Genomic DNA, 27098 nt, shown 5'->3' on the forward strand with positions numbered 1-27098 from the left:
TGTACACATAGATTCGAAAAAGTTGTCAAAAAACAAATATATAACAAATAAATGTTATCAAAGGCAAGATAAGTTACTGGATATATTTTTCGTGTTTTTATTCAATGTAACATGTTTATTCAGCTCGAAAAGCATACAGTGTTTACCGATGTATTGGAACATTCAAGATGGCGTCTGATTCTTTCTTTAACACGGTAAGTTTGGGAAAAGGTGTTATAAATAAAAAACCGAATGAAATACTGTTAAAAACTCGCTCAATATATGTTACCGTGACATAGGTTGACATATATTCGGCGGGTTTTTAATAGTATTTTATATAGTTTATTATTTATAACACCTTTTCCCAAACTTACGGTGTTAAAGAGGGTGTGAGACGCCATCTTGAATTTTCGAATACATCGGTAAACACTGTGTGTTTTTCGAGCTGAATAAATATGTTACATTGAATAAAAACACAAAAAATATATCCAGTTTGGCAGAAAAGTAACGTATCTTGCCTTTGATAACATTTAATTGTTATATATTTGTTTTTTGACAACTTTTTCGAATCTATGTGTACAGTAATACAAACCCCTAATTCCTTTATATATTTTTTTAATTTTTAAATTTAATTGTACGTTTTTTAATCTTAATTATTTTTTATATATCATGTCTAAGTGTGTGTATTTCTCAAGCTCACTAATTTTGGGTTTGCTGTTATTTTTCCTCTTGCTGGTGTTGCATAGTAAAAACGGTTACAAAATGCAGAATTTTGATTGGCTGAACAGAACCACATGATAGGTTAGAAGGAAAGGGATCTTGAAGTAGTCTGGTCAATTAATGAGACAGGTGGTAATATAAGGAATCACTGCAAGTCCAACTAAAGGAAAATAACGATAAAAAATTCTACAAAATTATGATCGGTTATTGATTTGCTGTCTATAAATATTTCAGAAAGACATCCATTTTTTGTAATTATTTATCTTATGCAGATTTCAGTCACAAAAATGATGTGACAACACAGGAGTATGAATATGCTACACAGGTAACTTCACACTTAATTTAGAAGTGGTGGGATTTTGCTATTTCTATTGGGATTATTTATAACAAAATGTTTTATTAAGACCTCAGCTTCTGTCCATGCAAATGCTAAAAAATTAAAAATAAAACACATCAATCTAATGTGCTTTTAGTTTTATTTAGAAGTAATTTTTTATGTGTACAGCAGTTTAAAATGGCATTGAACAATGGCAATATTTTTTTAAATAATTATAAAATTCTGAGAAATTTTTGCTCATTGAATGTATCCTTTTCTGGAAAGAGGGTCATCAAAGAAGAATATAATTAAATATTCAATTAAGGCTCAAAAGGAAATAAGCAAAAAGTCGAAAATACATGGAGGACAGTGAAAAAGAAAAAGGAAAAAAGAAAACAATGCATATGTTGAACAACAATGGCTCCTTGAGTAGGTCAAGTATAGAATCAAATACAATATGTGAACCAATAATTAAAATGGTAGATTAGAACACCAATAGGAAGAAATTGCAATACAAGTAATGGTAATATATAAAAAAGACAAAGGGGAAAATAATTTAAACACGGGAAGAAATCATCAAAAGCAGAGATTTACCAGTTTTAGTAGAATTATTAAACGTTTTCTGAAAAATGTTGATTCAAATGAAACCAGTAAATCTGTCATTTTGATGATTTCTTCCTGTGTATAACTTGTTTTTCCTTGTCTTTTTTATACATCTTGTCTCTACGGCATTTCATTTTATGATTTAGTATGTTAGTATTTTATCCTTATATATATATATATATATATATATATATATATAGTAATTTATAAAATATATATGGCGATTAAGCTACACTGAATATTCCGTGTTTCATCCACTCTAGGACTCCTCAGGCTTATGCGCGAATTCTATGGTTGTTTATCGTTTTTATATGCTCCTCTTCTATTGAGATTTTAGTTAGCCAATCAGCTTTCTAGTATCCACCGCGCCCTTCCTATCAGCCAATGGGCATGCATTTTATCGGACAAAGGATCTGTTTTAAAACTAGGTTAGTGGTTTGTTTTTTGTTTTTTTTTTTTAGTTTATATATAAATATATATGTGTGTACATACATATATGCACATATATATACATATATATATATACATACATACATATGTGTGATCACACATTATATATATATATATATATATATATATATATATATATGTGTGTGTGTGTGTGTATATATAGCATGAGAGAGAGAGGGTTCACTCTTTACTATAGGCGATAACAATTAAGAATAAGATAAAATTGACCGTTACCTGGTCACTTGATTCAATAAATGGGTTCAGTTAGATATTCCATACAGGTTCCTGAGTTTTATGTAAAGATTCTCAAGTTTGACAATTAGGTTTCAAAGTCAGAAAGATGCCCTTGAAGAAGGCCAGAGGTTACATCGGCCCAAGTGTATTGAATATAACATCCAAAATAAGAGTAGTTCGTCGAATAATTCCACTCGTTCAAAGAAGAAAAATAAACACACAGAATAAAGTTAAAAAAAAAAAAAGCACCATTAATAATTTTCAAATACACCGACTATAATTATCATTAAATAATTATGCTATTCATAAAAATCTATGCAAAAGAAAAACATTTTTTTATTTTTTACAATATAGCCTCAAAATAGACCTTTGACGCCCCAATGCTATTTTTACATATTTTCACTTTTTCTTTTTTTTTTTTTTTTTTATAACATTTTATCAACGAATCTTCAACATTAATGTGAAATTTTAATTTTTTTCTTCTTTTTCAATGACCTCTATGCTAATAATAGAATTTTGATTTTATTTGTTTGCTAAAACTGATTATTGGACTAGTTCTTTGATGAGGATTTATGAAATACATCTGTTAGAAGTTTATAAATATGTTTTATAATGTTGTTGATTTTATTTTTTAATTCTCCTAATAATAATAATTTTTTAAATAATGCTACCCCATCTGCCTCACTGCCATAACCACAGCAAAATTATTTAATATTAATGCCTTTTATGCATTGATTGCTTTTTAATTAATAAAAAAAATAATTCTAATAATTTCTTGTCTGCTGGTTTTCCTAATTGGCCAGCTTTTGTCTAAATCTAATTAATATAAATCTTATAAAATTTGACTGATTTTATTGTATTGAATTTTTTTATTTTCAATTTTGGTCAGAGATTGGTTATCTCATTTTTGTTGAATAATAAAATTGTTGAAGAGAGAATGATTAATAAATTAGTATGGTCGACAAAATGGAGGAAAAAGTGTATAGTTTTTCTTTATTACAAAAAAAAGTGATTCCTTAATAGCTTTTCATAAAAATTGTCGGAATAATTTGAAAAAAAAAAAAAATACAAAGAATTTTTCATATAATGTCAAATATTGTGAAAATGTTCTGCTTAAAAAGATATTAGCACATTAGTTGAACAACTTCAACCTGAAAAATATTCATTTGATATTATGTTTCTGAATTTTTGAGATTAGGATTGATTATTCGTATTATTAGAATTCTTCAGACTACTGTTCCCATCTTGAGTATGATTTTCACAATGTTTCAGTCGATGTGACCTCCGACCTCAGGAATGTTTCTGTTGAACTTAGACATCTGCACGGATTCACGGTGTAGTGGATGAAGTACTTGGTAAAATCTAGTTATAAAAGTTACAGTTTTGGAGGTTGAAGGTTCGATCCTTAGTGTGAATGACACTCAAAATACAATTGTGAATTACTTAGGACTATTACCTAACCATGGCTGATGAAATAAGAGTATTCTACCTCCATTGGTTAACCATAGGGTTCTGTTTGAAATTCCGTGCAGATTCTCAAGTTTGGCAAGATGCACCTGAACAAGGACGGAGGTTACATTGAGTGAAATGTTGTGAGAATAATACTCAAGATGAGAACAGTAGTTTGAAAAATGCAAATAATACGAAATTCATTTGACATTATGTGAATATTTTGGCTTTTATGAAAATTTTATGAAAAAAATTATTTTTAATAAGTATTTTCACCTGACAACTTTTCAAAGAAATGTCAAAATAATTTGTTCTTACTAAATGTTTTACAAATATTTAATGAAAACAAATTGTAAAAAAAAATAATTAATTTTAGACATTTTAAATCTGCATAATCTGTTATTTTTGCAAATTTTTTCTTAATACATTTGCTTCATCCAAAATATTATTTATTTAAATTAAAAAAAAAATGTAATAAAATGTCTATTTGTATTTTAATTTTATAGTTTGTGTTCAGAACTTAAAATAGATATTCGAAATTTGATATTTTCTCAATCACTGTGTTTAATGAATTATTTTTGTTTTCTATAAATTCTGTTAAAATTAAAACTTTGTAGGTGGACTGTCTGAGGTCAACAATTTTTGCAGGAGTTTTTTTTTAAACCAACTCAGAAGTCAAATATTTTTCAAGCTGACTCTTTATTTCTACTTATAAGAATGAAAAAAAAAAAATTAATGAATAAAGTGAAAGGATGCATTACCAAGATCTTATCTATCTATCTATCTATCTATCTATCTATCTACTATTATGAAAGAAGATTTTTTTGTTCTCTATGAACTCTTAAATGGTTGAACCAATTTTTTTTTGTTTTTAGATTTCACACAAATGTACTTTATGTGCCTGGCAGTATTCTTAGATAGGTTTTGTATCAGAATAATAAGTATCAATAATCAATAATCCAAAAAAATCCAATGAAAGAAGGAACATGCGATTTTGATTTTGGTTGGTTGTTTTTGTTTTATAGCATAACAACGCTTTTCGGGTTATTTAATGCCGAATCCAGTTATTTTGTAGAAAAATTTTTTAATAGAATAAATTTTTTTTTTTTTTTCAAATCGGTTTTTATTCAACCCATAGTTGGGACTCTTACAGGTACTACCACTCTGCGTTAGAGTGAACCTGGGAGCAATGACAATTAAAGGGTGGCGCCACACTCCCCAAAGCCCACAGGCTGGGGCCTCACCATCAGATATAGGATATATAAGACTTTAATAGATGAACCCATTACAATATTTATAAGGTTAAATGTATGTATGGATAGTTTGGACACAAAATAAATATGTCTCATAATACAGGATACAATATAGAAGTGCTATTCACCCTAGGTGGATTGAACCGGCTTCCCCTGAAGGAGGAAGCTTCACGGGAATATCAAATTAACAAGCAGTCGTCCGCCACATGTATATCTCCGTCAGGGGGGTTGATTTTAGCAATTCTTGCAGGGAGGTGTTGATATCCTCCTACATGCAGTGCTTGGTATTCCTTCCTACATCCTCCTACATATAGTGCCTGGATATTCCCAAATAGTCACCCATTTTAGTATTGACCAGGCTCAATGTTGCTTAACTTCGGTGATCTAACAAAAACTGGTGTGTCAATGTGATTATGCCATATTTATAATACAGGATGATAGTCCCCTCCCCCCCAATACCACCCGTAAAACCGTTGAGAAAAATCCTTTCTCAAATCCAACCTAGTCCACCAACATCTAGTCATGAATGTCCAACAGTCTTTGTTTTATTGTTGTTAATGATATGCAGGGACACTTTGATGATCGTCTGGTCAGTAGAAGGTGTGATATTGAATGAAATTCATACTCATCAGACCATAACCCTCGTCTCTCCCTATTTTTATCTTTAGGGTTATCTCAGAGATAATGTCTATGAAAATGATGAGTGTCCAGAGAGAAATGGGTACTTGTGCAGTTTATGAACTATGTTATTTTTTAGATAAAATTTTCAAGTTAAATCCCATTTCTGCAATATCTTTTGTTTATCAAATTGTTAGGTGGAAGCACTGACTAGTTAACAAAGCATCCCCATCCCTCCCTATATAAGAATGGCTTTCAAAATAATAACTTATTATAATTATTTCAGCACGGTCTGTAAGCTGCACAAGTACCGAACAATGAAACAGAATTATTGACAATTTTGTATATCATATCCAGGTGTGCTTATCATTGAATGGCGATGAAACAAAGACTGTTGGACATTAATGATTGAATCTTGGTGGACAAGTCAAGCATAGATGAAAGTTTATTTGTACTAAAGATGTTTTGATCGTGAATTTTATTGACGATTTCTTGGGTGGCATTTTTGTGGTCACCTGTATATGAATTAACAAAACCACAACAGTTGAATTTTTCCTGTAAAGTCTATGTGGAAGCGGGAAGGGGCGTTGTCTGTCAACTTTAAGATTTCTAGCTAGTTCTCCTACACCTAGATTGTAATGGATGACAATGGATAAGATAAGAGATATGGCCAGCCAAATGCTGACATAAATTTTTGATTTTGTGCACTTTATTCTTTATGGAAATCACTCCAGACAAAGCATGAATCCACTTGATGTAAGGGACTAAAAAAATACTACGTCACGGTCAAAAACTAACCATCTATAAGTGTTTAATGTACAGATTCTGACCCAGAAAACAGCAATTGTTCCTTTTTTTAAGAAACATCAGTTATGGAATGTGAGGACTAAAGAACAAAAATAAAGGAATCGAGAGTTATGGAGCTGTTAAAAGTAAACCCAAAGTCTACATTTTACCATCCTCAAACACTCCACAAAAATAGAAAAAAAATCTTTTATGTCTACATCTGCATTATTTGTGTATGTAATCTCTATTCTTCATACCTGACCACTGCTGTGTTTTTGATTCTCTTAAAGTATTTTAAGGTTCATCCGACTTGTCACTCCTCAGCTCTCGTATAAGTACTTAGTACAATGAACCTTCCCTGGGGCCGGTACTTCACCTAGTGACTAATAATAAAAATTAAACAAGGATGTAAATCTGGGATTATCGGATTCCCTCTCTCCTTCTCCCCACTTGTTAACTGTACTAGTTGGTGTATCATCATCATCATCATCATCATCATCATCATCATCATCGCCTCTGTCCAGTCTTGAAAGACAATGGATATCTCCTGTAAGGGTGATTGTGTATATAATTGTGAAGCAAAGGTTGCGTAATCTCCAACAACACATCTCCTGAATCAGCACTGCCTTAGTCCAGTGGCAGGAAGAAGTCTAAGACAACTGAAAACAATGTGCCGAGATAAGCAGAGAGCACATGTAGTACCTGCTATTCCCAAATGGTCACCCATTTTAGTATTGATTAGGTGCTGACAATGCTTAACTTTGGTGTTCTAATGAGAACCAGTGTGTCAATGTGATTATGCTGTGTGCGTGTGATAGTCTCCCTTTTGTATAGCCCCCCTCATAATATCGGAGGCGGGTATTATTGTGTTGTTCACCTCTAGCGGCTGGAGTTGACCACCATGAAAGAAGGATAACAAACAACATTTCCACATATTTTTATTACAATTAAAATGGGTCCATATCATTAACTATGCATTGATTTTGATTATAGGTCTTATGATGATGAAATCCAAGTTATCCCACCCCACCTCTGTATCTAGCAGGACTTCGCATGAGGGTCATCCTCTATCAAGTTTTACAGCCGCTACTATTTTCTCACTTCAAACCTTTCTATGTCACATGATTAAAAAGTCTACTAATCTTCTTTTCGAAAAAAAAAAAAAAAAAAAAGTACTTGTGCAGTTTATGGATCATGACACTTTTAGGTAGGATTTTCAAGTTAAATTCAACTTTTATGGTACCTTGTGTTTATCAAATTATGCAGATTAGTTTTAAAAAGTCACCCCCCCCTCTCCTATGTTAAGAATGGCTTTCTAAATAATAACATTATTATTATAGCATGGTCCATATTTTACATAAGTATAAAATAAATATGAAAAAATTTCAGTATTTCAGAAAATCACCTGCTATTGATTTATTATACAAATAATATCGGTACACTAACGGGGGGGGGGGCGACCTTGCTCGGTCATAAAATATCCTTAAATATATTTTAATTCATGCAGATTTTGTATTTATTATTACAGAGCTAATTCTCTATTTTTATATATAGTACTGATTTCAAAAGTTAAAAAAAACTGACTTGGGTGTCATCATAGAATCAGAAACCAAAAAATTAAGCACTCCAGCCGCATTCCTTACCAGTTGAGCTATCGACAGATAGATAAGAAAGATTTTGAATTAAACCACTTCAAGCTATGAATGAATTTGCGTATGTGCAAAATTAATACAAATTCTGTCGGCATAAACATTTTGCATTTCAACTTGCCGACAGATTTCTGTACGCGTTATTCATCCATCCAAACAAGGATTTTACTCGTTAGAAACCATCCTTATGATTTTTTTTTTTTTATTTCAGTGTTATTCGTCCAGTAGTTTAAAAGTTTATCGGTTAAATATTTTTACATATGCACACACATATATATCTATTGTTTTATTCATATAGACTAATAAAGAAAAGGAATATTTCTATATAATCTATTGCTAAGATGTTGTATCTGTCTGCCTGAAGCTGAAATTATACTATTACTTGTAATTATAATGGAGATTTGGTACCTGTCTGTCTGAATCCAAATATATATCTACTGTTTTATTTATATAAATAAATATTGGTACATTTTACTCTTAAAGTAAACCTAGAAAAAGAAAAATTAGTTTCCCATAAGGACCATTATTCTACAAAATAACCAATATCATTCGAGTTTTGATAACAAAATAAAAACGCTTAAATTGCATTTTTATCTTCAGAGAGGTATGACGCGTTAAAATGCTGCCATGTGGCAAAACTTTATATGATCCTCCTCTATCAAGTTTTAAAACTGCAACTGTTTTCACACCTCAAATCCTTCTACATCACATGATTAATACCTTCACCAATCGTTTGTGTATGGGGACAGATGAAGCTACTTTCAAACTTTCCATCTACGACTAATGACCTCACTCTTAGACAGGGTCCAAAAAAGAGAGTCTCAAATCTAATACATCCCATACTTTTTTCTTTTTTTTTATTACATTTTCACCCCAAACAAGGCACATTGCCACTTTGATGTAGGGGGCTACTATCAGGGACATAAGCATCAGGGGTATTATGTAGGGAGTTGGGCAGCAAGATGTTGGTTCACGTTACATTTGAACTTCTGCATGTCAGTACAGTATAGGAAGCAGGAACCTGGAAGGGAATTCCAAAGTCTAGCGGTTCTGGGGAAGAAACTACTGGAGTCTTACATCTAGGGATCTCTACTGTAAAGGGGGGGGGATTTAGCTGCTTGTCGGGTTTGTCGGGGGTATTTATGTCGAGGGGTTACAAGTACTTGCAGTTCGTCAGAGCATTCACCGTTAAAGTACTTGTAGAACAGGCAGAGGGATGCAACATTTCATCGATGGGACAAAGGTTGAAGTTTAGATGACAGTTCAGGATCTATCAGGTTGGCGACTCTCTTTTGAACCTTGTTTAGGAGCGAGAGACTAGTGGCAGATGCACCAGCCCAAATATGGCAACAATACTCCATACATGGGCAAATGGTGGCCTTATAGAGGTACAAGATACTTTGAGGCATTAGTAGATTTCTAGCACGGTAGAGAGAACCTACCTTCTTTGCAGTGGTCCTGGCAATGCTCTCAATGTAATTGTTCCAACTCATGTTTCCTGTGTACGTTAGGCCGAGGAGTTTAAAGGATGTACTTTCAGATAAAGAGTCTTTGGCCATTGCTATTGGTAGTAGAGAAGGTTTCTTGTAGTTATTGAAGGAAACAAATTTAGTCTTGCCAGCATTGAATGTGACCATCCATTTTTGTCCCCATTCCACTACAGATTGGAGGTCATCCCCTAGTGTTTCTGCCATTTCTTTAGAAATGTGTTCATTTGTTTTCCTATCGTGTCTGTTATAGAGCGTGGTGTCATCAGCATATATACCCAGCTTACAGACAATTTTGTCAGGGAGGTCATTTATGAATATTAGGAATAATAGAGGTCCAAGGATAGACCCTTGAGGCACTCCTGCATTTATATCATATTGTTTAGATGTACGACCGTCGAGGACAACCTGCATTTTTCTCTTGTTCCATCACTGCAATGTTGCATCCTTGTACCTGTTTTACAAGTACCTTAATGGAATGTGCTCTCATGAACTCATAGCACTTGTGACCCCTCGACATACATACCCCCCCTCCCTGACTAACCCAATAAGCAGCAAAATCCTACCTCTTCACTCTTGAGGTGCCCAGATGCTGGAAAGCCTTCTACTCTAATAGTTTCTTCCCTTGGACTGCTAGATTTTGGAATTCCTTCCCTGTTTCCTGCTTCCTTGATTGTACTGAACTGCATAAGTTTAAATGTAATGTGAACAGACATCTCACTGCTCAACTCATGACAGTTCCCTGTTAGACATCATCCTAAACAGTAGCACTTACGTCTAAGTGGCAAAATACTTTGTTTCGGGTGAAAAAGAGTAAAATACAAAGTCATATCTCTACACTTACCTCCAATAGTATATAATTGCTAAATAATGTGTAGCTTAGAAGCGATTTTTGGAGGGTTGACCTGCATAGACTATGTGCCACGTTTAAGCTCCGCATCACAATCACTAATACTCTCAGTAAGTAAAGGCATAAGCCCGGTTTAATATTCAGATGAGGGTGTCTGTTTGACACATTGATTTCATGTAAATAGTTGATTGATTTGATTTATATTTGGATCATGCGCATTATTGTGACTATTGTTCTTATTTTGTTGTTATTTTCACAACGCTTCGGCCGATGTAACTCCAAAGGGGCATATTTTTTTTTATTTATTTTTTTTTTTTTTGCAAGCTGAAGAATCTTTTATGTCAAACTAAGAAATCTTATACAAAATTTCAAACCGAATTTTTTTTTTTCTTTAATCCACAGGGGTAGATTGTTCTCATTCTATCAGCCATTAATCATTTATGTTTGTTTGTTTTTATTTTTTAATTTTTATCAAAACAGAAGGAAGGTCATATTAAAAAAAAAAAAAATAAAAAAAAAAATAAGGGAAATGAAAATCACCAAATGAAATCCTATTTAAATTAAAATTACCGTGATAAAAAAAAGAATAGTAGATTAGACTCGTTAACCTTTGCAAGACAACTAGTCTTGAAAAAGGAAGAATTCCAAGATAATACCAGTTCATTGGGGCTTACCATTCCTATCATCCTCCTTGAAAAACTGTCATGGGGACAGTATTGCTTGGAGAGATATTATAATCAATCTTCATTTGTGAAGAGGTCACAAAATGAATAATATTTCACACAATAAAATCCAGCAATAAAAAAAACTTCCTGCAACTTTGACTCCATCGTCAGTAGACACACATTGCATTTTGCATATTTTCAACTGCACGTTTTTGATCATGACTCCCAGTTTCTTCCGTAGAGAATGGCTACGAACCTTTCATCTCTCTTTTCCCTGCAACTGTTCTTCAACATGCCTGAAACTTTTTGGAGGTTAGGAATCGCCAAATTTTACATCATCTTTCTTTGGACTATTGTCCTCATCAACATTGATATTTAAACTTTGCTTTCGATGGTGTTCCTAACATACGCAAAGTTGAAGAAGGTCTGAGGGTACATCATTTGAAACATAGTTGAAATATAAATATTAACAAGGAAAATAATGTAATTAACACAACTTTAAACAAACGAATGGGAATTAATTCGTAAACATTTTTTTTCTTTTCTTTTTCATTCATTTTGACCCTAATCCAATTTCCTATGTAATTATTTCCCATGATTTTGACCATTAAATAATTTTTATGATTTTGCCCATTAAATAATTTCCTAGTGTATTTTGATAATTCAATTATTTCTCATGATTTTGCCCATTAAATAATTTCCTAATGTATTTTGGTAATTCAATTATTTCACATGATTTGGGCCATTAAATAATTTCCTAGTGTATTTTGGCAATTAAATTATTTCTCATGATTTTGCCCATTAAATAATTTCCTAGTGTATTTTGGTAATTCAATTATTTCTCATGATTTTGCCCATTAAATAATTTCCTAGTGTATTTTGGTAATTCAATTATTTCCCATGATTTGGGCCATTAAATAATTTCCTAGTGTATTTTGGCAATTAAATTATTTCTCATGATTTTGTTTAATAAATTATTTCACATGTTTTTTCTTTCTTTCATGATATTAGTCAGTAATTATTTTCAATGATTTTGCCCATTGGATTATTTTTCATAATTTTTCATGGTTTGGGTCATTAAATAATTTTTCTAGTTATTTTGGCAGTTAAATTATTTCAAATGTTTTTGTCTTTTATTTATTTTGATTTTTTTTTTTTCAAATCAACATTATTTAGTCAATATTTATATTGATTCTTAGGCATTAGGAATAGATTAGGCAAATCTCAAATAACAAAGTTATTTTTAACCTATTTTTTCTCATCTTCATAAAGATTTCAACCTTGAACATCTATAAGAGATTTGAAGACTTCACATGAAAGAAACCTCTCATTACGTTTTAAAATAAATAATCTAAATTTTAATCATAAGCTCTTAGAATCTCAATGTACTTTGTAGTTCTTTGTTACAATCGCCCTGTCATGAATAAAGCCCCTCTTTATTTTTAAATAGTCCAATTGGTGGAGAGGGAATACTACAGTAATCAAAACTCTTAGAGTCTTGGTAAATTTCTATAACGAACAATTGATTAAAAAAAAAATTATTTAAATTTTGAAATTTATCTGAAACAATCATATAGATACTAGCCATGTATTATACTACAGCAGCACAAAATCCTCACTATTTTAATATGAACCTAATTTTAATGTGAACCTAATTTTCTTGCTTTTCAAGAACATAATAAAATCTTAACTAACCAATGAACTGAGTGTTGTACAGGGTGGAACGATAAATTTGTCGCCCTAAAGAAAACAACACTACAGCTTTATTTTAAAACTTTTATTGAAAAAAATCAATGCATGTAACTTTATGAAGTAGAGTTGACATCTATTCAATGTAGCTGCCTTCAGCCTCAATTACCGGCTTCATACAGGTCTGGAACAAGAAGCATGCCTTTTCCACAAGCACCTTCGAATACTCGGCCGATGGCAGCGATCAGGCTGGCTTTGGTGTTGTAGGAGGTCATGTTGGTGATGTTCTCGATGTATATGCAAATGAAGTAGTCCAGCAGGTTCAGTTTAAGAGAGAAGAGGAGTCCAGTGAGAGAAGGGTACAAAGTTGTAGCACTCCTTCTGAAGCCAAGCCTGTGTCTCGTTGGACTTGTGGGCCGGCGCCAAAAACTGCTGCGACACCCAAAGTCTGCCAGCGGTCATTTGATTGCACTAGGGAATCACCACACTCTTCAGCACATCCAGGTACACTTTGGTGTTGACTTTCAAGCCGACTTCGAAGATTTGAAGTGGTCTGCAACAAAAAAAGAAACCCGGTTTTCATCAAATGGAACTGGAATCATGTCGTCTTTTCTAGTGCAACAATTTTATTGTTCCACCCTGTATATTGTTGTGAGGTTCAAAAGAAGGATGCTAAACACTTATGTATAAAAATATATTGTTTTATTGTTTGGTTATGACAAATGAGTATAGTTGGTGAGCCGTGAGTGTTGGAGAGTGCATGGGAGTTGATCAAAGTTTGTCTCTCAAATTCACTAGTAAGCTGCTTATCGTTAATCTTGATTTGAGCATAACATTTTTTGATGCTCACACATCTTTAACTGTGGAAAAATGGTCGGATCCTTCTATCGATCCAGTAGATATCTTACTGCTGATGCAATTCTCTATCTATATAAGAGCCAGGTACGTCCAAGGATGGAATACTGTTGCCACATCTGGGTAGGAGCTGCTAGAAAGGACCTGTCCTGCCTTGATAGGGTTCAAAATAGACTTTGTGGCCTCGTGGGAGATGTCCTTTTCTCTTCGCTGCAACCTCTATCTCACAGAAGAGATGTTGCGAGTTTGTCTCTGTATGCCCCCCCCCCTCGCCAAACTTTCACAAGAAACACTTGTCTAGCTGAAAAACTATCAATAATTCCCCCCATTCTTTATCTGTGCCTAAACCTAAATGTAGATTCCATGAACAAAGCTTCTTTCTTAGAATGTGCACGTCTGTGGAATTGTCTTCTGTTTTCCTGCTTTTCCTACTTGGTTGCCTTCAAGTCCAATGTAAACAAGTTTCTGATGAGTCGTTCCACTTAAGTTAACAAATTTACCGAACTTCCATTACTATCGATTACTATATTGCCCTTTTGGTACAGGAACCGGATCTTATTCTTCCAGTTATGTGTTATATATTCGGTAACCCAAGAGACGGATCTTTAATATGAAAGTTAAAAAAAATGACCCTTTTTATTATCTGATGTTTTTTTTATTATTTGATTGGTTACGATCGATAAGGAAGAATAAAAAAAAGTTAACAATGTAATGGAGGTTTACTAAAATTGTCTCATTTTTCAATTATAATTCTGTTTTGACTGAAACGATTTAAATATAACAACCTAGATGAGAACAGTAGTCCAAATAATCCAAATTATCAATCATCATCTAAAAAAATTCCGAAACTAAAAAACATTATATTCATTTAAAAAAAAATTATATTCATTTAAAAAAAAATCTTTCTGAAAATCTCATGGCATAACTATATCCTTCTGTTTTTATAGGTTCAAAGCAAATACAGGGTGCGGCAGAAATATCTCTCACATTTCGACATGCGATCTTCCCAGTTGCGCTCATGCAGTTTCCGAGCAATCGTTAATTTGTATGGATGGAACTGCATATCAGCGTGCTACATTATATAATTCTTCTGACTGTTCGATCACGCAATCCCAAGGTCAAAGCATATTTGCGAGCTGAACATGTAAGAGACTGAGTAAGAGAAAGTCTCACAACTCGAATACGTTCAAGCGCTTCCAGGTGGCTTTTTTTTTTTAAGTGCTGAACCTGTAGCTCTGAAATTTGCAACCCATAGCTGTATTGATTTTCTACCTGGAACAGCATCATGCCATCCTACTTGATTGTAGTTGATAGCTTTGCGAAATAGCCAGAAATACTCAGGTATACTCAGGTATCAGGTGCAAGAGATCCACCACAGGGGTCACTATCTCTTTCCTTCATGAACTTTTTGACCGATTTGGCGTTGTAGATTGCTTAGTCAGTGACAACGGGACACAGTTCACATCAACTGATTTTAAGAAATTCTGCGGCAGGTTTTAAATAAAACCCATCACTATACCTTTGTATCATCCAAGATCTAATGGACAGGCAGAACGTTTTGTAGACACTCTGAAAAGTACATTAAAGAAAGCTTCTGGAACACCTTGTGATAAGGCCTTACAACAGTTCTTACAGATTTTCAGGATCACACCGAACCTGCAGAGACCATGTTTGAAAGTTTAAAATGTGGGAGGTATTTCTGCTACACTCTGTACTTGTTAGTATCTTTCACCTTTAATGAGTTTTTTTTTTTTTATCTACTTGTTATGAATCTGTTGGCTTTTTTTTGTACTTCCACCACCAACCAATCATATCCTTTCGTGAATGTCTTTTTGCTAGCTTTTAATGAAATCTTCTGCTGGAAATGTCTCTCTCTCTCTCTTTGCTGATGGGAAACCACAAACTTTTAATCTCGCAATTCAGACGAGAAAAACTGAGCTTTCAAAACTGGTCTTAAAAATTCTGTTATTCTTTGCTTATCTTTCTTCTTTCTTATGTCTATAAACATTGCTTTGGTTCAGGTTCTTTGGTTGTTTTAAAATGGATTGTATTAGAGAATGAAACAAGCAGAGAAAGATATATCTTTACTTATATATATATAAAAAAAAACACTCTGTGTGTGTGTGTGTGTGTGTGTGAGAGAGAGAGAGAGAGAGAGAGAGAGAGAGAGAGAGAGAGAGAGAGAGAGAGAGATAGTTTGTTCCCTATGAACTCCAAAACGGCTGGGCAGATTTTTATGAAACTTCACACAAATGTACTTTGTGTGTGGAAGTGTTCTTACATAGGTTTTTGCATAAGAATATCTTTGATAAGTATTGAAAATTGAAAAAGTTCTATTAAAGAAGAAGCAATTCGATTTTGGCAAAACTTAATACTTTTATACAGCCTAACATCACGAGTGCATTTGAGAAGTTTTATCATCACACAAGCAGAAGGGCACAGTGCTTAAAATCAACAGTAAGTTCTTTGATAAGTCAGGTGTGTTCAAAATGAATATTTCTGTTTAAAGCATAATCCAACCATGATACTTGACTTTTGCATTTTAAACTTTAATTCAAGTCATTCAAAAATAATTTCCGAAAATCAGCAGTAAGTTCTCTACAGTGCAGTGTAGAGTACAATGTATTATTACTTAGTCAATAATACTCACTGTGGGGAGGTATGTGAGCTTCCTACAGCAGGTAATTTGACGAATGGGCGATTTCACTGATTTCGATGACAATAAAATATTGGAAGTATGGAACATTTATCGATTCTCATTCAATCCTGGACAACGTTAGGTCTCCCTGCTAGTATATTTGATGTATAATGCTGTTTTTGCATATAAGAATATAATCGTTCATCAAAACTTAGGCTTCATTAGCACCTTGAAAAAAAACAACAATATTTCAAAAGTTTTCCATAGCCCTCCGAATAAAAGCTTTCTAGTTAATATAGTGTGTATTCATTGTTTTTTTTAATCAGCAACACATCTATAACGTTTCAAGCGTGTTTTATCTGCATTTTTAGATTTAGTACACTTACTTTGGAATGGTTTTGAAACTCTAGTGAACCTATATTATTATTATTACTGCTCTATAAAAAATATCAAGTATTCTACTTATATACATGTATAAATGAAAGAAAAGAAATTAAAACTGTAAATTAAAATTTACAATTAAATTTATTGTTCGACTGAATACTCCAGAAGCAATTTTCCATAATCCTTATTCCGCAGAGTTTCAAAGAATGCTATTCTTGCTATTCTTCTCATCAGATGAAATAAAGAAAATTAACAAATTATATTTGTAGCAGAGCTAAAATTTTCTGGTTGAGGCATTAAATGAAACAGCAATTTATGATGGTTTGTCATAAATTGCAAAAAAATGTGTCCATATCTGCTAAAAACATATGAAAAAAATGGAGGAAATGAGGAAAAAACAACAAAAACAAACCAGGAGTAAAAGTTCCAGTGTACATGAAGACTCACTTGATGATACATCTGAAAAGTGAAGGAAATATATTTTTTTTAAACACACACACACACACACACACACACACACACACACACATATATATATATAGGAGCAAACAGTAAATAAAACACTGAAAAAGAGTTAAAAACATATTTAATCTGAAAAGGAAGCACTTGATAAGTGAATAGTCCTATATAGTTATATATATATATATATATATATATATATATATATATATATATATATAAAACATTTTATAGACATAGTAAGGAGCCTACACCAACTGATCACCGTTTCAACATTTTTTTATGCTTCATGAAGACTTCAATTGAATCTCGCCGCCTGAAAATGGTGACAAAAATAAAATAAAATCCTTTAAACAAATGGCAAACGTAACTTATATATATTTGTGTGTGTGTTACAGAGGATCAAGAAAGTATTGGTACCGTTGGGTTGGTCGCCTATGCCAGGCTCTCTTTAGTCTCTGTTTATATCTGTCTGTCCGGAAATAAATATAAACAGAGGCTGAAGAGAGTCCGACATAGGGGACCAGATATTGCCCTCTTTGTTTGGATTTGAAACCGACTATGCCAATGTTTTTCTGTTCTTCTGTAATACATATATAAATAAATATTATGCTATTATTGTTAAAGTCTTTTTTTTTTTTTAAATAAGCGAGCACTCTACTGGTGTTTTCTCCCATCTCACTTACCTTATATATATATATATGTATGTGTGTGTGTGTTGAGTATTTGAGAACATTTAATTATTTAATAAAACACCTAAATCTGACTAAAAATAAGTTATTTTACCGAAAATTTTTGTACATATTCTTAAATAAGTTTATTAAAGTTTTATTTTCCGTAACTGCCTGAAGATGCAATTTAGTCATCAATATTGCTCCTAACCATAAAATATATTTCTTTTTATTATTAATGTATGGTTTAAAGCATATTTCACCATGTTTTTTTTTGTTTTTTTTAATTTTGATGTCATTTCTAAAAATATCTGAAATATAAATTTATTGTTCTATTTCATCATTAAAATAATAAAAAAAACAGACTTATTTAATCATACATATATTAATATTGTTTATAAAAGAGGTTTCCAAACTACAGCCCGCAGGCTAGATCCGGCCTGCCAAAGTCTTTAATCTGGCCTGTGGAGATCTTATAGAAGACAAAAAAAAATATTCCGGAAATATTTTTTAAATGGAAATGTGTAAAAATAGTTTAACGGTTTTTCTTTTGTTCCATGCCAAACTCTTTAATCTGGCCTGTGGAGCTCTTATAGAAGACAAAAAAAAAAATATTCTGGAAATATTTTTAAAATGGAAATGTGTAAAAATAGTGTGATGGTTTTTCTTTTGTTCTGAAAATAATTTTAAAAATGAGGTTTTGGAGAACCAGTTTTACTAAAAATCAAAGTGAATGAACAAAAGAGTATAAAACATGTTCAGGTAATTTTTTCTTTAATTTGGTCCGTGTAGCTCTAAAAAGTTGGCAATATGGCCCTCTGTTCGAAAACTTTGGAGACCACTGGTCTATAACATCATTGGACTTTTCAATACGTTTAGTTACATGTTTGTAGAATTCCTTAAGATTTGATTGGAAATAAAGAACCAACTCGTTTTTAACCTGTTCTCTTGTCCATCTTTGTCCATCCAAATTGTTTCATAAACAAATGATAATCTGAAAGAATAAGGTGGATGTTGCGTGTTCTTACTAGACTTTTGTAGTTTGAAGACATTTTTGTGGCAGAAGATGGTCGCCTTCTTGTGCAATAAAGACGAGTGATTCCTCGAAATGGCAAAAGTCTTGGACTTCATCTTTTGTATTTAGTAACAGTATTTGAAATATTTCCAAATTCTAATCATCTATTTATGTTTGTAAATTCATTAATTCTTCTTTCTGATTACAGCTATGCCCCAGGAGAAGAAGAGAATTCACCAGATGGTAAGATGATAAATAATAATAAAAAAAAACTTTTCTTTTTAACACAATTCGAATGCATGTCTTTTGTAGCTTTACTAGCGGGAGTGCCAGGCGTTGCCCGGGTGTTTAGGTAATATAGTAAGGACCCCCAGGGTAAGGTGGCGGGAGGGTATCAAAACAACAGGTGAGAGGGTGCCCGGGTGTGTAAGTGGTGAAGTAAGGAACTCTCCCCCCAAAAAATGATAGTGGGGGGGGGGGCGTCAAAACAACAGTAGGCAGGCAGGCTCGAACTCGTAATGCAAAGGAGGAAAAAAAATACTGGACATCTTTGCCAATGTCTCCATCGCCAAACCAGAAGTCAAGAGCATTGAAATCAAGCGAAGTCAATCCAATGGTGACGATGACTTGTCGTTCGAAGGGTCGAGCTTGAAAATGATACTGATCTCGTGAGGATCCGTCGCCTTTGTTGAAAGTTTTTGCGAGGCATACAAGCACGCACACACATTTCACCTTTTATATATATAGATTAGTAATTTATTTCGCCTTTTATATATATATATTAGTAATTTTATTTCGCCTTTTATACATATAGATTAGTAATCTCTGATATAATAATACGCATTGTGTCTCCATTTTAGTGGGAAAAGTGAAAGAAGTAAAATGAGTATTTACGAGCGTAAAAGGGCCATCAGAACTAATAACACATTCAATGCTTTATATTCCCATACTCTGAAATATGATCATTGTTTTGACTTTAAAAATGCCACTTTAATTAAATCTATACAAAAAAAAATCCACGCGGCAATTAATTGAATCAACTTTCATAACTCACTCAACAAATACAACGAAACAACGAATGGGTTTCTAAATTGAAAACCTTCATCTCTGTACTTGCATTTAACTGTTTTTTTATTCAACAGGAATCAAAGTGTTTCATCATTTCATTCATTCTCACACACACTTACATATATAAGCGAGATAAGACACAGATTAAAAATCCTGATAGATATTACTAGAGGTAATACTTTCAGGGTGATCCTAGCCAAAAAGGAAAAGCTCAATATTTAAGAATAGAGCAATATATAAGTTTAGTGGTTAAATTTAAATTCTGAAAATCAAAATATAGACACATATATTTTTTAGTTAAGAATTTATTGTTTGACAAAAGGAATATATAGAAGGGGGTTATATAGTAATTTCCTTAATCCATGGATTTTCAATAATGGCTCATATCATCAGAGGAAATGAAATGCGGTTAGCAAAATGTTCAGCTGTGAAAAGGCACGTATTTTGCTTTTCAGCACAAATATTGAAAATAGTTTTTTGGATGGTGAATGATAATTATATGAAAATAATTATTGTAAAAGGAAAACTATTTTCAATATTTGTGCTGAAAAGCAAAATACGTGCCTTTTCACAGCTGAACATTTTGCTAACCGCATTTCATTTCCTCTGATGATATGAGCCATTATTGAAAATCCATGGATTAAGGAAATTAATATAACCCCTTCTATATATTACTTTTGTCAAACAATAAATTCTTAACTCGAATATATGTGTCCAAATTTTGATTTTCAGAATTTAAATTTAACCACTAAACTTATATAATAATTTTCCAAGATCCCAATATCAAGTTTTCTCAGTTGGTTATTTATTACTTTTCAAAAGGGTATCCATTACAATATTGTTTTGTATTGCGACTAACAAGTCTACAAAATTATTGCTGTGTAGTCTTTAGCTGTTTACCTTAATCTTTTTAATGACTATAAACTTCAACGCTGAAAAGGAACGGCAGAGTGTGTTGGTTACATGAACCATGTAAGTTGTCCAAAAATGGTGTTTTTATAAGAGTTTCAAGGTAAACATCTGAGGAGTACGTGGCTAAATATGCAGCAATAACATAATTTTGCAGACTTGTTAGTCGTAATATGAAACAATAATCTAATAGATACCTTTTGAAAAGTAATAAATTACCAACTGAGAAAAATTAATATTTGGAACTTGGCGAATTATTATACTACACTATATATGCTCTGAAACCCAATAAAAATATTCATTGAGCTTGAACTTTTTTCAAAATTTATAAAATGTATATAAAAAAGATCTTTTTCATTATAAAAACTTTGAGAATGATTTTTTAACCCATTACGATTATTGGATATATATATATATATATATATATATATATATATATATATATAGTAATTTATAAAATATATATGGCAATTAAGCTACACTGAATATTCCACGTTTCATCCACTCTAGGACTCCTCAGGCTTATATATATAAATATTTTACATCTATTTTGTTCTTACTTGCTTCAGTGAAGTATCATTATATTTCAGGGAATATCCCTTCATCAGACATGTGTTTCATTTCCAGACATGCATACTGGGGCTATTGCAAAATGAGCAAATTCCACAGAAGTTTGAAATTAATTCATTTTTTTTTAATTTATTAAATTATTTAATAGAGTAAATGTTGGATAAAATATGGGATGAGATGTGAGGTTATTCTTCCACCTTAATTAATACCAAATATATTAATACCATTTTTTTTTTTTTTTTTTTTTTTTTTTACATTCTACTTAACAATTGCTGTATATAGTTCAGATTACTTACCATTGTCATCTTGGCTGTTATATTCACTATGTTTCACTCGATGTAACTTTTGACTTTCTTCAGGTGCATCTTGGGAACCATATAGAGAATTTTTAACTGTACCCTTTTTTTAATCCATGAGGATAGATTGTAAGGAGTTCAGTTTGAAACTTCATATAAGTTTTGAATTCGACCATTAGATTCCAGAGTTCGAAAAGATGCACCTGAAGAAGGTTGGAGGTTACCGCAGTCAAAACAGTATGAACATAACAGCCAAGATGAGAATAGTAGTCAGAATAAAACAAATTATCAATCCTCATCTCCAAAATTCTGAAACTTGACATTTAATGTTCATTTTTTTTTTCCTTTCTTTTTTGTTACAGACATCTATGAAGAAATACCAAAATGTGACTAATTTCCATTGGCAGTCTATTACAAAAAGCTGAGATATGCTGCTTATTCCATGGCTCAAGTCTACAAAGGAGTTTCAAGACCTTTTTTTTTTTTTTTTGCAAGAACAGTTTTTGTCTTCTTTGTCTACATATTCAAGTCTTTGCCAAACAGCTATAGAACTATTTTAAGTGTAATAAGGGTTACCAACTTATTAAAAAAACAAAATGGTAGCTATTACACATTTCCTTTTATGACTGGTGCTTTCATATTTTGACAGATAATTAACTGTTTCTTTTTTGTCTGTCAAATAATTTTGTATTATTATTATTATTATTATTATTATTATTAATATTATGAGGCCTTGGTTTTAAGTGCAGCTAAACTCTGAAGATAAGAGAATGTAACAAAAAAATACACAAAAAAAAACACAAAGGCTTTAATTTTCACTTAAAACAACTCAATACAATTCCATGGCTTCAGATATTTTTTTTTTTTTTTGCAAGTGAATCATTTTTTCATTATTATTTCAATTTTTAAGTAAATTTTTATCTGTTTTGTACAATCTGTAAAAAAAATTATTTTTCTTCCAATCCATTCTGTCTTCTGCCTGTCACCCTTACATTCGCAGCCATCTTTTTTTTGTCTCTCAAAAAAAAAAAAAAACAACTAAAGAAAATGTTATTTTATTAAATGCTCTCAAAACATCGTGTTTTTCAATTTTAATACTGAAAGCTCATTACTGCATGAATGATACCACAAAATTAAAAATGTCTATTTTTCTAAATTAGTTTTTAACATGAGTTTTTATTTTTATTTTGGTTAACATTTAGATTTTTCAACAAAACAAAATTTTTGGCCAATCTAAAATTTCGTCTTTGGAATGAAAAAGAAAAAATGTTTTTTTTTTTTTATCTTTGTTCGTAACAATAATGACCTTTGCTTTCTATAACTTGATTCAATGAATTTATAAATGCCTCACTCGTAATCATTTTTTAGATTTTTATGTAAAATATGAATCTAACTTATATTCAATCTCCTCTACTGATATTAATCTAAGGCCATTTAAATGATTTTGTAATCTTCAAAATAAGTGTTAATCTGAGGGAGATAGGTTAGGAGGATTTATAGGATGGAACAAGATTTCCCAACCAAATTCTTCTAAGAGATCTTTGGTCAGTAGTATTTTGTTATCATGATGGAAGATAAGTCTCTTTTTGTTGACTAAAGAAGATCATTTTTTGGATCAACATGGCTGAGAATATTGCATACAAGCTTAAACGATGCTTCAATAATTCAAGTTAAATTCAGGTGTTACTGTATATTTTTTTTATTAAATTGTTAGGTGAAAGCACAGAATAGTTACAAAACTCCCTCTCATCCCCATGTTAAGAATTGCTTTCTAAATAATAACATTATTATTTTAGCACAGTAACATAAGTGCTTAAGTACCAAGCTTTTCATGATCAAGACTCATTTGATCATTGACTTGAGATCAAATATGTTTGTGAAATGAGTTTTGTAAAGGATTACCTCCACCACTCCCTCATTCTTTTGTTGATCATTTTGAAGGGGGGGGGAAGAAAGTCAGTTTTGTTTGAATATCAAGTAAGAAACCAGTCAACTTATATAAAGAAATATATCTGAGGTCAATGCATTCCTAGTGATACAAAATGTTTATTCTTTCTGGCATTTCTATTTTTATCTTTATTTCTATTTTTATCTTTATTTCTATTCTAACTATGCAACATTTTCAATCCCCATTTATTTACCTCCTCACAAAAGCAGAGTTAGACACAAGGTCAGTTTTTTAATATGTGAAACATCCAGTTTCCCAAAAAGGTTACCCTTGTGTGCAAGCCTATCCTGAGTCATCAAAATGACAAAGCTTTGTTGGTTTATTAAATCAGTCAGTTTTATTTTGACATGCAGCTGAGAGCAAGAGAGAAGATGGTGGATTTGGCTGCATCGGTCAGAATACGATCACCCATGTCTCAATCCCAAACCACAATTGGCATTTGTTCATTCATTCTATCTTTTTATTAGTTCGCAGTGACCTTCCATCAAGTGATTTTTAGTTCATGAAGTTAAATATAATTTTCTTTTTATTATTGACGTGGCGGGGGAAAGTGCTAGGGGTGTGCAAGTACCTACTCCTTTTAGTCCTGTTTTAAAAGTGTCCTTTTCAAAAGAATGTATTATAAACCTGTGCCCCACCATTACTATATTTTTACGGTTTTTTTTTTTCACTTGAGCACTGGAAAAGTTCTCTGCATGTCACTGGTTGTTTTGGTTCGGGTGTGTTTGCCAGACAATCTTTCATACAGCCCATGTGATTTTGTTGTGACCTTTTTCTTTTTCGACAACTGATTCAATTGTATCACTCAAGTTCAATAACTAGGGCAATTCATTCTCATTCTTTGTTTACAACGCCTCACCCCCCCCCCACCATCCAACACTAAGATGCACTTAAAAATGCAGTCCACAGCTAAAACTCAGTATATCAAAATACTTTGCAATAATATTAATCACAAAAAATAAGAATTACTTTTATTGAGCGAATTCGATAAATGCTGACCTCAGATTTTCGGTACAAAATGCACAATTTCTTTTGACTTTTTGGTTGACTGGTGCATACTTATTTTTCAAATATCAGGACAACTTTATAATATGGTATTATTTTAGGAGACATTTTTTTTTATTGGTCGGCTGTGAATGTTATGTTTCGTCAGGCAAATAGGCAATTCATTTTATCGGCTTCAAGCTTGAGTATAGTTGCGGCTAATCTAGACTTTGAGCCAAGCTTTTCCCATTCTCATTCCTTCTGTAACCCCCTCTCCCATCCAGTCTCATTTGTACATTTGTCTAATCTGCCATTACTGATTGTGTAAATATCTTCTATGATTGTTTAACTACTAAGCCTAGAAGTTGGTGTAAAATTTAAAAAGAAAAAGAGAGAAAAAAAAAACGACACACGTCTTTCTCATCTGATAAACCCACTGTGGTCTGTCCATTTGTGTACTTGTATAATTGATTATACTCAAATGGTGTAAATAAAAAAAAATTTAATTCCTTTTTTTTTTTTTTTTTCATGCTGTCAATTTTAAATGTCTATCTTTTTTTTTTTTCACCATATAAAAATAACAAAAAAAAAAAAAAAAAAGAATCCATCTTTTTGCATAGATTTATATTGAAACGATTTTATTTTGTTTCTTGTCACTAAAGTTTAAGATTTCAGTATCAAAATAAGAATGGATTTGATTCTTGACCAGTATTTGTTCATCTGCTCATTTGTTAATTTTGAATAAAAGACGTGGCTGAGCCTGTGTACTTATCAGCATCCATGGATGATGAGTGGTTTCAAATTATATAAATGCTGTGAGCACTCAAGGCAGCTAATATATATATATATATATATATATATATATATATATATATATATATATATTGTTTTTTTGGGTCCTTGTTTGGAATAAGAATGAAAATAAAAATATTGAATCAATGTTATCTACTTAATTGTCATGTCGAAATTAGTAACACATCCAAAAATTACAAAAAATTATAAAGTAGAAAATTAATTATTTATAGAAATTAGTTTTCAAAATAAATTGCAAGCTATGCTTAAATAATAAACAGATTCAAAACTATGAGTTACTTCCCTTGTTTAAGTTATGTTCCCAAGAAATAATAATGGCAGACCGTTGGATCATAAAAGTACATTTTTTATGTAACAATGCAGTAATATGTTACTAATAGTGATATTTTTTTTTAGTTGAAATTGACTTAAAAATTAAGTAGATAGTGTTGGTTTTGAATGTAAATTCAATTTTACGATTTTCGATTTTGATTCTTATTCCAGAGATGCACCTTCTTTTTTAAAATCCTAAAAAAGTTTAGAAAAAAATAAATTTAATGTCGTTGAGTGAAGAGAAAAAGAACAAGGAAAAAAAATGGTTTGAATTCTACAAATAAAGAAATCTGCAGTATTATGACCCCCCCCCGCCAAATTTTATGCACCTTCCTCTTTTTATGGCGACTTCTGAACATTCCTGACTGCAATTATTAAACATATTCAGCACAGTTTAGAATTTCTGACTAGAAGTGGATGAAATGTTGAAGAGGTTAACTTTCAAAATGTTCATCTCGACTGCCTTTTTTTACATAAAGAAAATAATCGTGACATTTGTGAAAACCGGTTTCATTTTTTGTACCCTCCATACTTTACCTTTGCAAAGTTTTTAACAAACAAAATGTGTGATTAATACTCCAATTATATAATATATCCTGGTTATAATTAATACTTATAACCAGCACTTATCAAATTGGGGTGAAATAACTAATTGTCAGGGTTGTTTTCCAAGTTTTCTTTCTTTCTTTTGTTTTTCTTTTGTTCAAAAATCAAAAAAAAAAAAAAAAAACAAGGCCACAGAACCCTCTACAATTAGAAAGAATTTGTAAACTTATTCTTCTTACCCAATATTTGTCCACTTCCTTTATTCTAATTCAACCAGGGTGCTAAGTTCTGATGAAGAAGTCATATCAAAACATTAACCGCTATCCTTTGATCCCTTTTCCATCCGCCATTTGTAAAACTTCCTTTTATAATTCTATCAAGTTCCGTTTGCTTCCTATAAGGATTTATCTTCAACCATTTATTCAATGAATTTATTTTTATTATTTCATTCCAACAGTTTGAGCTCAGTTGATTTTACAAATTTCTAAACGGTCCCTATCCAATTATTGAAGATTAATATTGATATTGTTTTGTTTTTTTGGTGTTTTCTTGGGGGGGGGGTACCCCAAACAAGGCATATTGTGACTTGGAACATAAGGGGTTACTATTTGGGATCATATCTAACAGGAGACTGTGGGGAGTTGAACAACAAGATATCTGTTCACATTGCATTTAAACTTCTGCAGGTTAATAGAGTCAGGGAAGCAGGAAACAGCTAGGGAATTCCCAGGGGAAGAAACTGTTAAACTATTGTATCTCTCAGTTCAATTCAAAATGCAGAGAACAGTTGCAAAGAGTTGATGAGATGAACAGTTTTCTTTGATATTTTTATTTTTTATTATATTGTTATTATATTTTTTGCCATAAGTTTTTCATCTCTCT

At 31.9% G+C, this 27098-nt stretch overlaps 1 protein-coding gene across 9 annotated transcripts in view; it reads left to right on the forward strand.

The window, feature by feature from the left end:
- Positions 1-22651, forward strand: part of LOC145280045 (uncharacterized) — a 434510-nt gene extending 411859 nt beyond the window's left edge. For 8 of the 9 annotated variants that reach the window (XM_080131714.1, XM_080131717.1, XM_080131720.1 and 5 more), the window contains 2 exons: positions 18979-19013; positions 21976-22651. In XM_080131714.1, coding sequence (XP_079987840.1) covers positions 18979-19013; positions 21976-22007 — 67 coding nt within the window. In that variant the 3' untranslated portion in view covers positions 22008-22651. Of the gene's footprint in view, positions 1-971; positions 1025-18978; positions 19014-21975 lie in introns of all 9 variants that reach the window. The other variant, XR_013868533.1, reaches the window with a different exon arrangement.
- The last annotated feature ends 4447 nt before the right edge of the window (positions 22652-27098 follow it).

The sequence above is a fragment of the Euprymna scolopes genome, chromosome 7 (genome assembly GCF_053919585.1).
Source record: "Euprymna scolopes isolate OS-2025 chromosome 7, ASM5391958v1, whole genome shotgun sequence".
NCBI lineage: Eukaryota > Metazoa > Mollusca > Cephalopoda > Sepiida > Sepiolidae > Euprymna > Euprymna scolopes.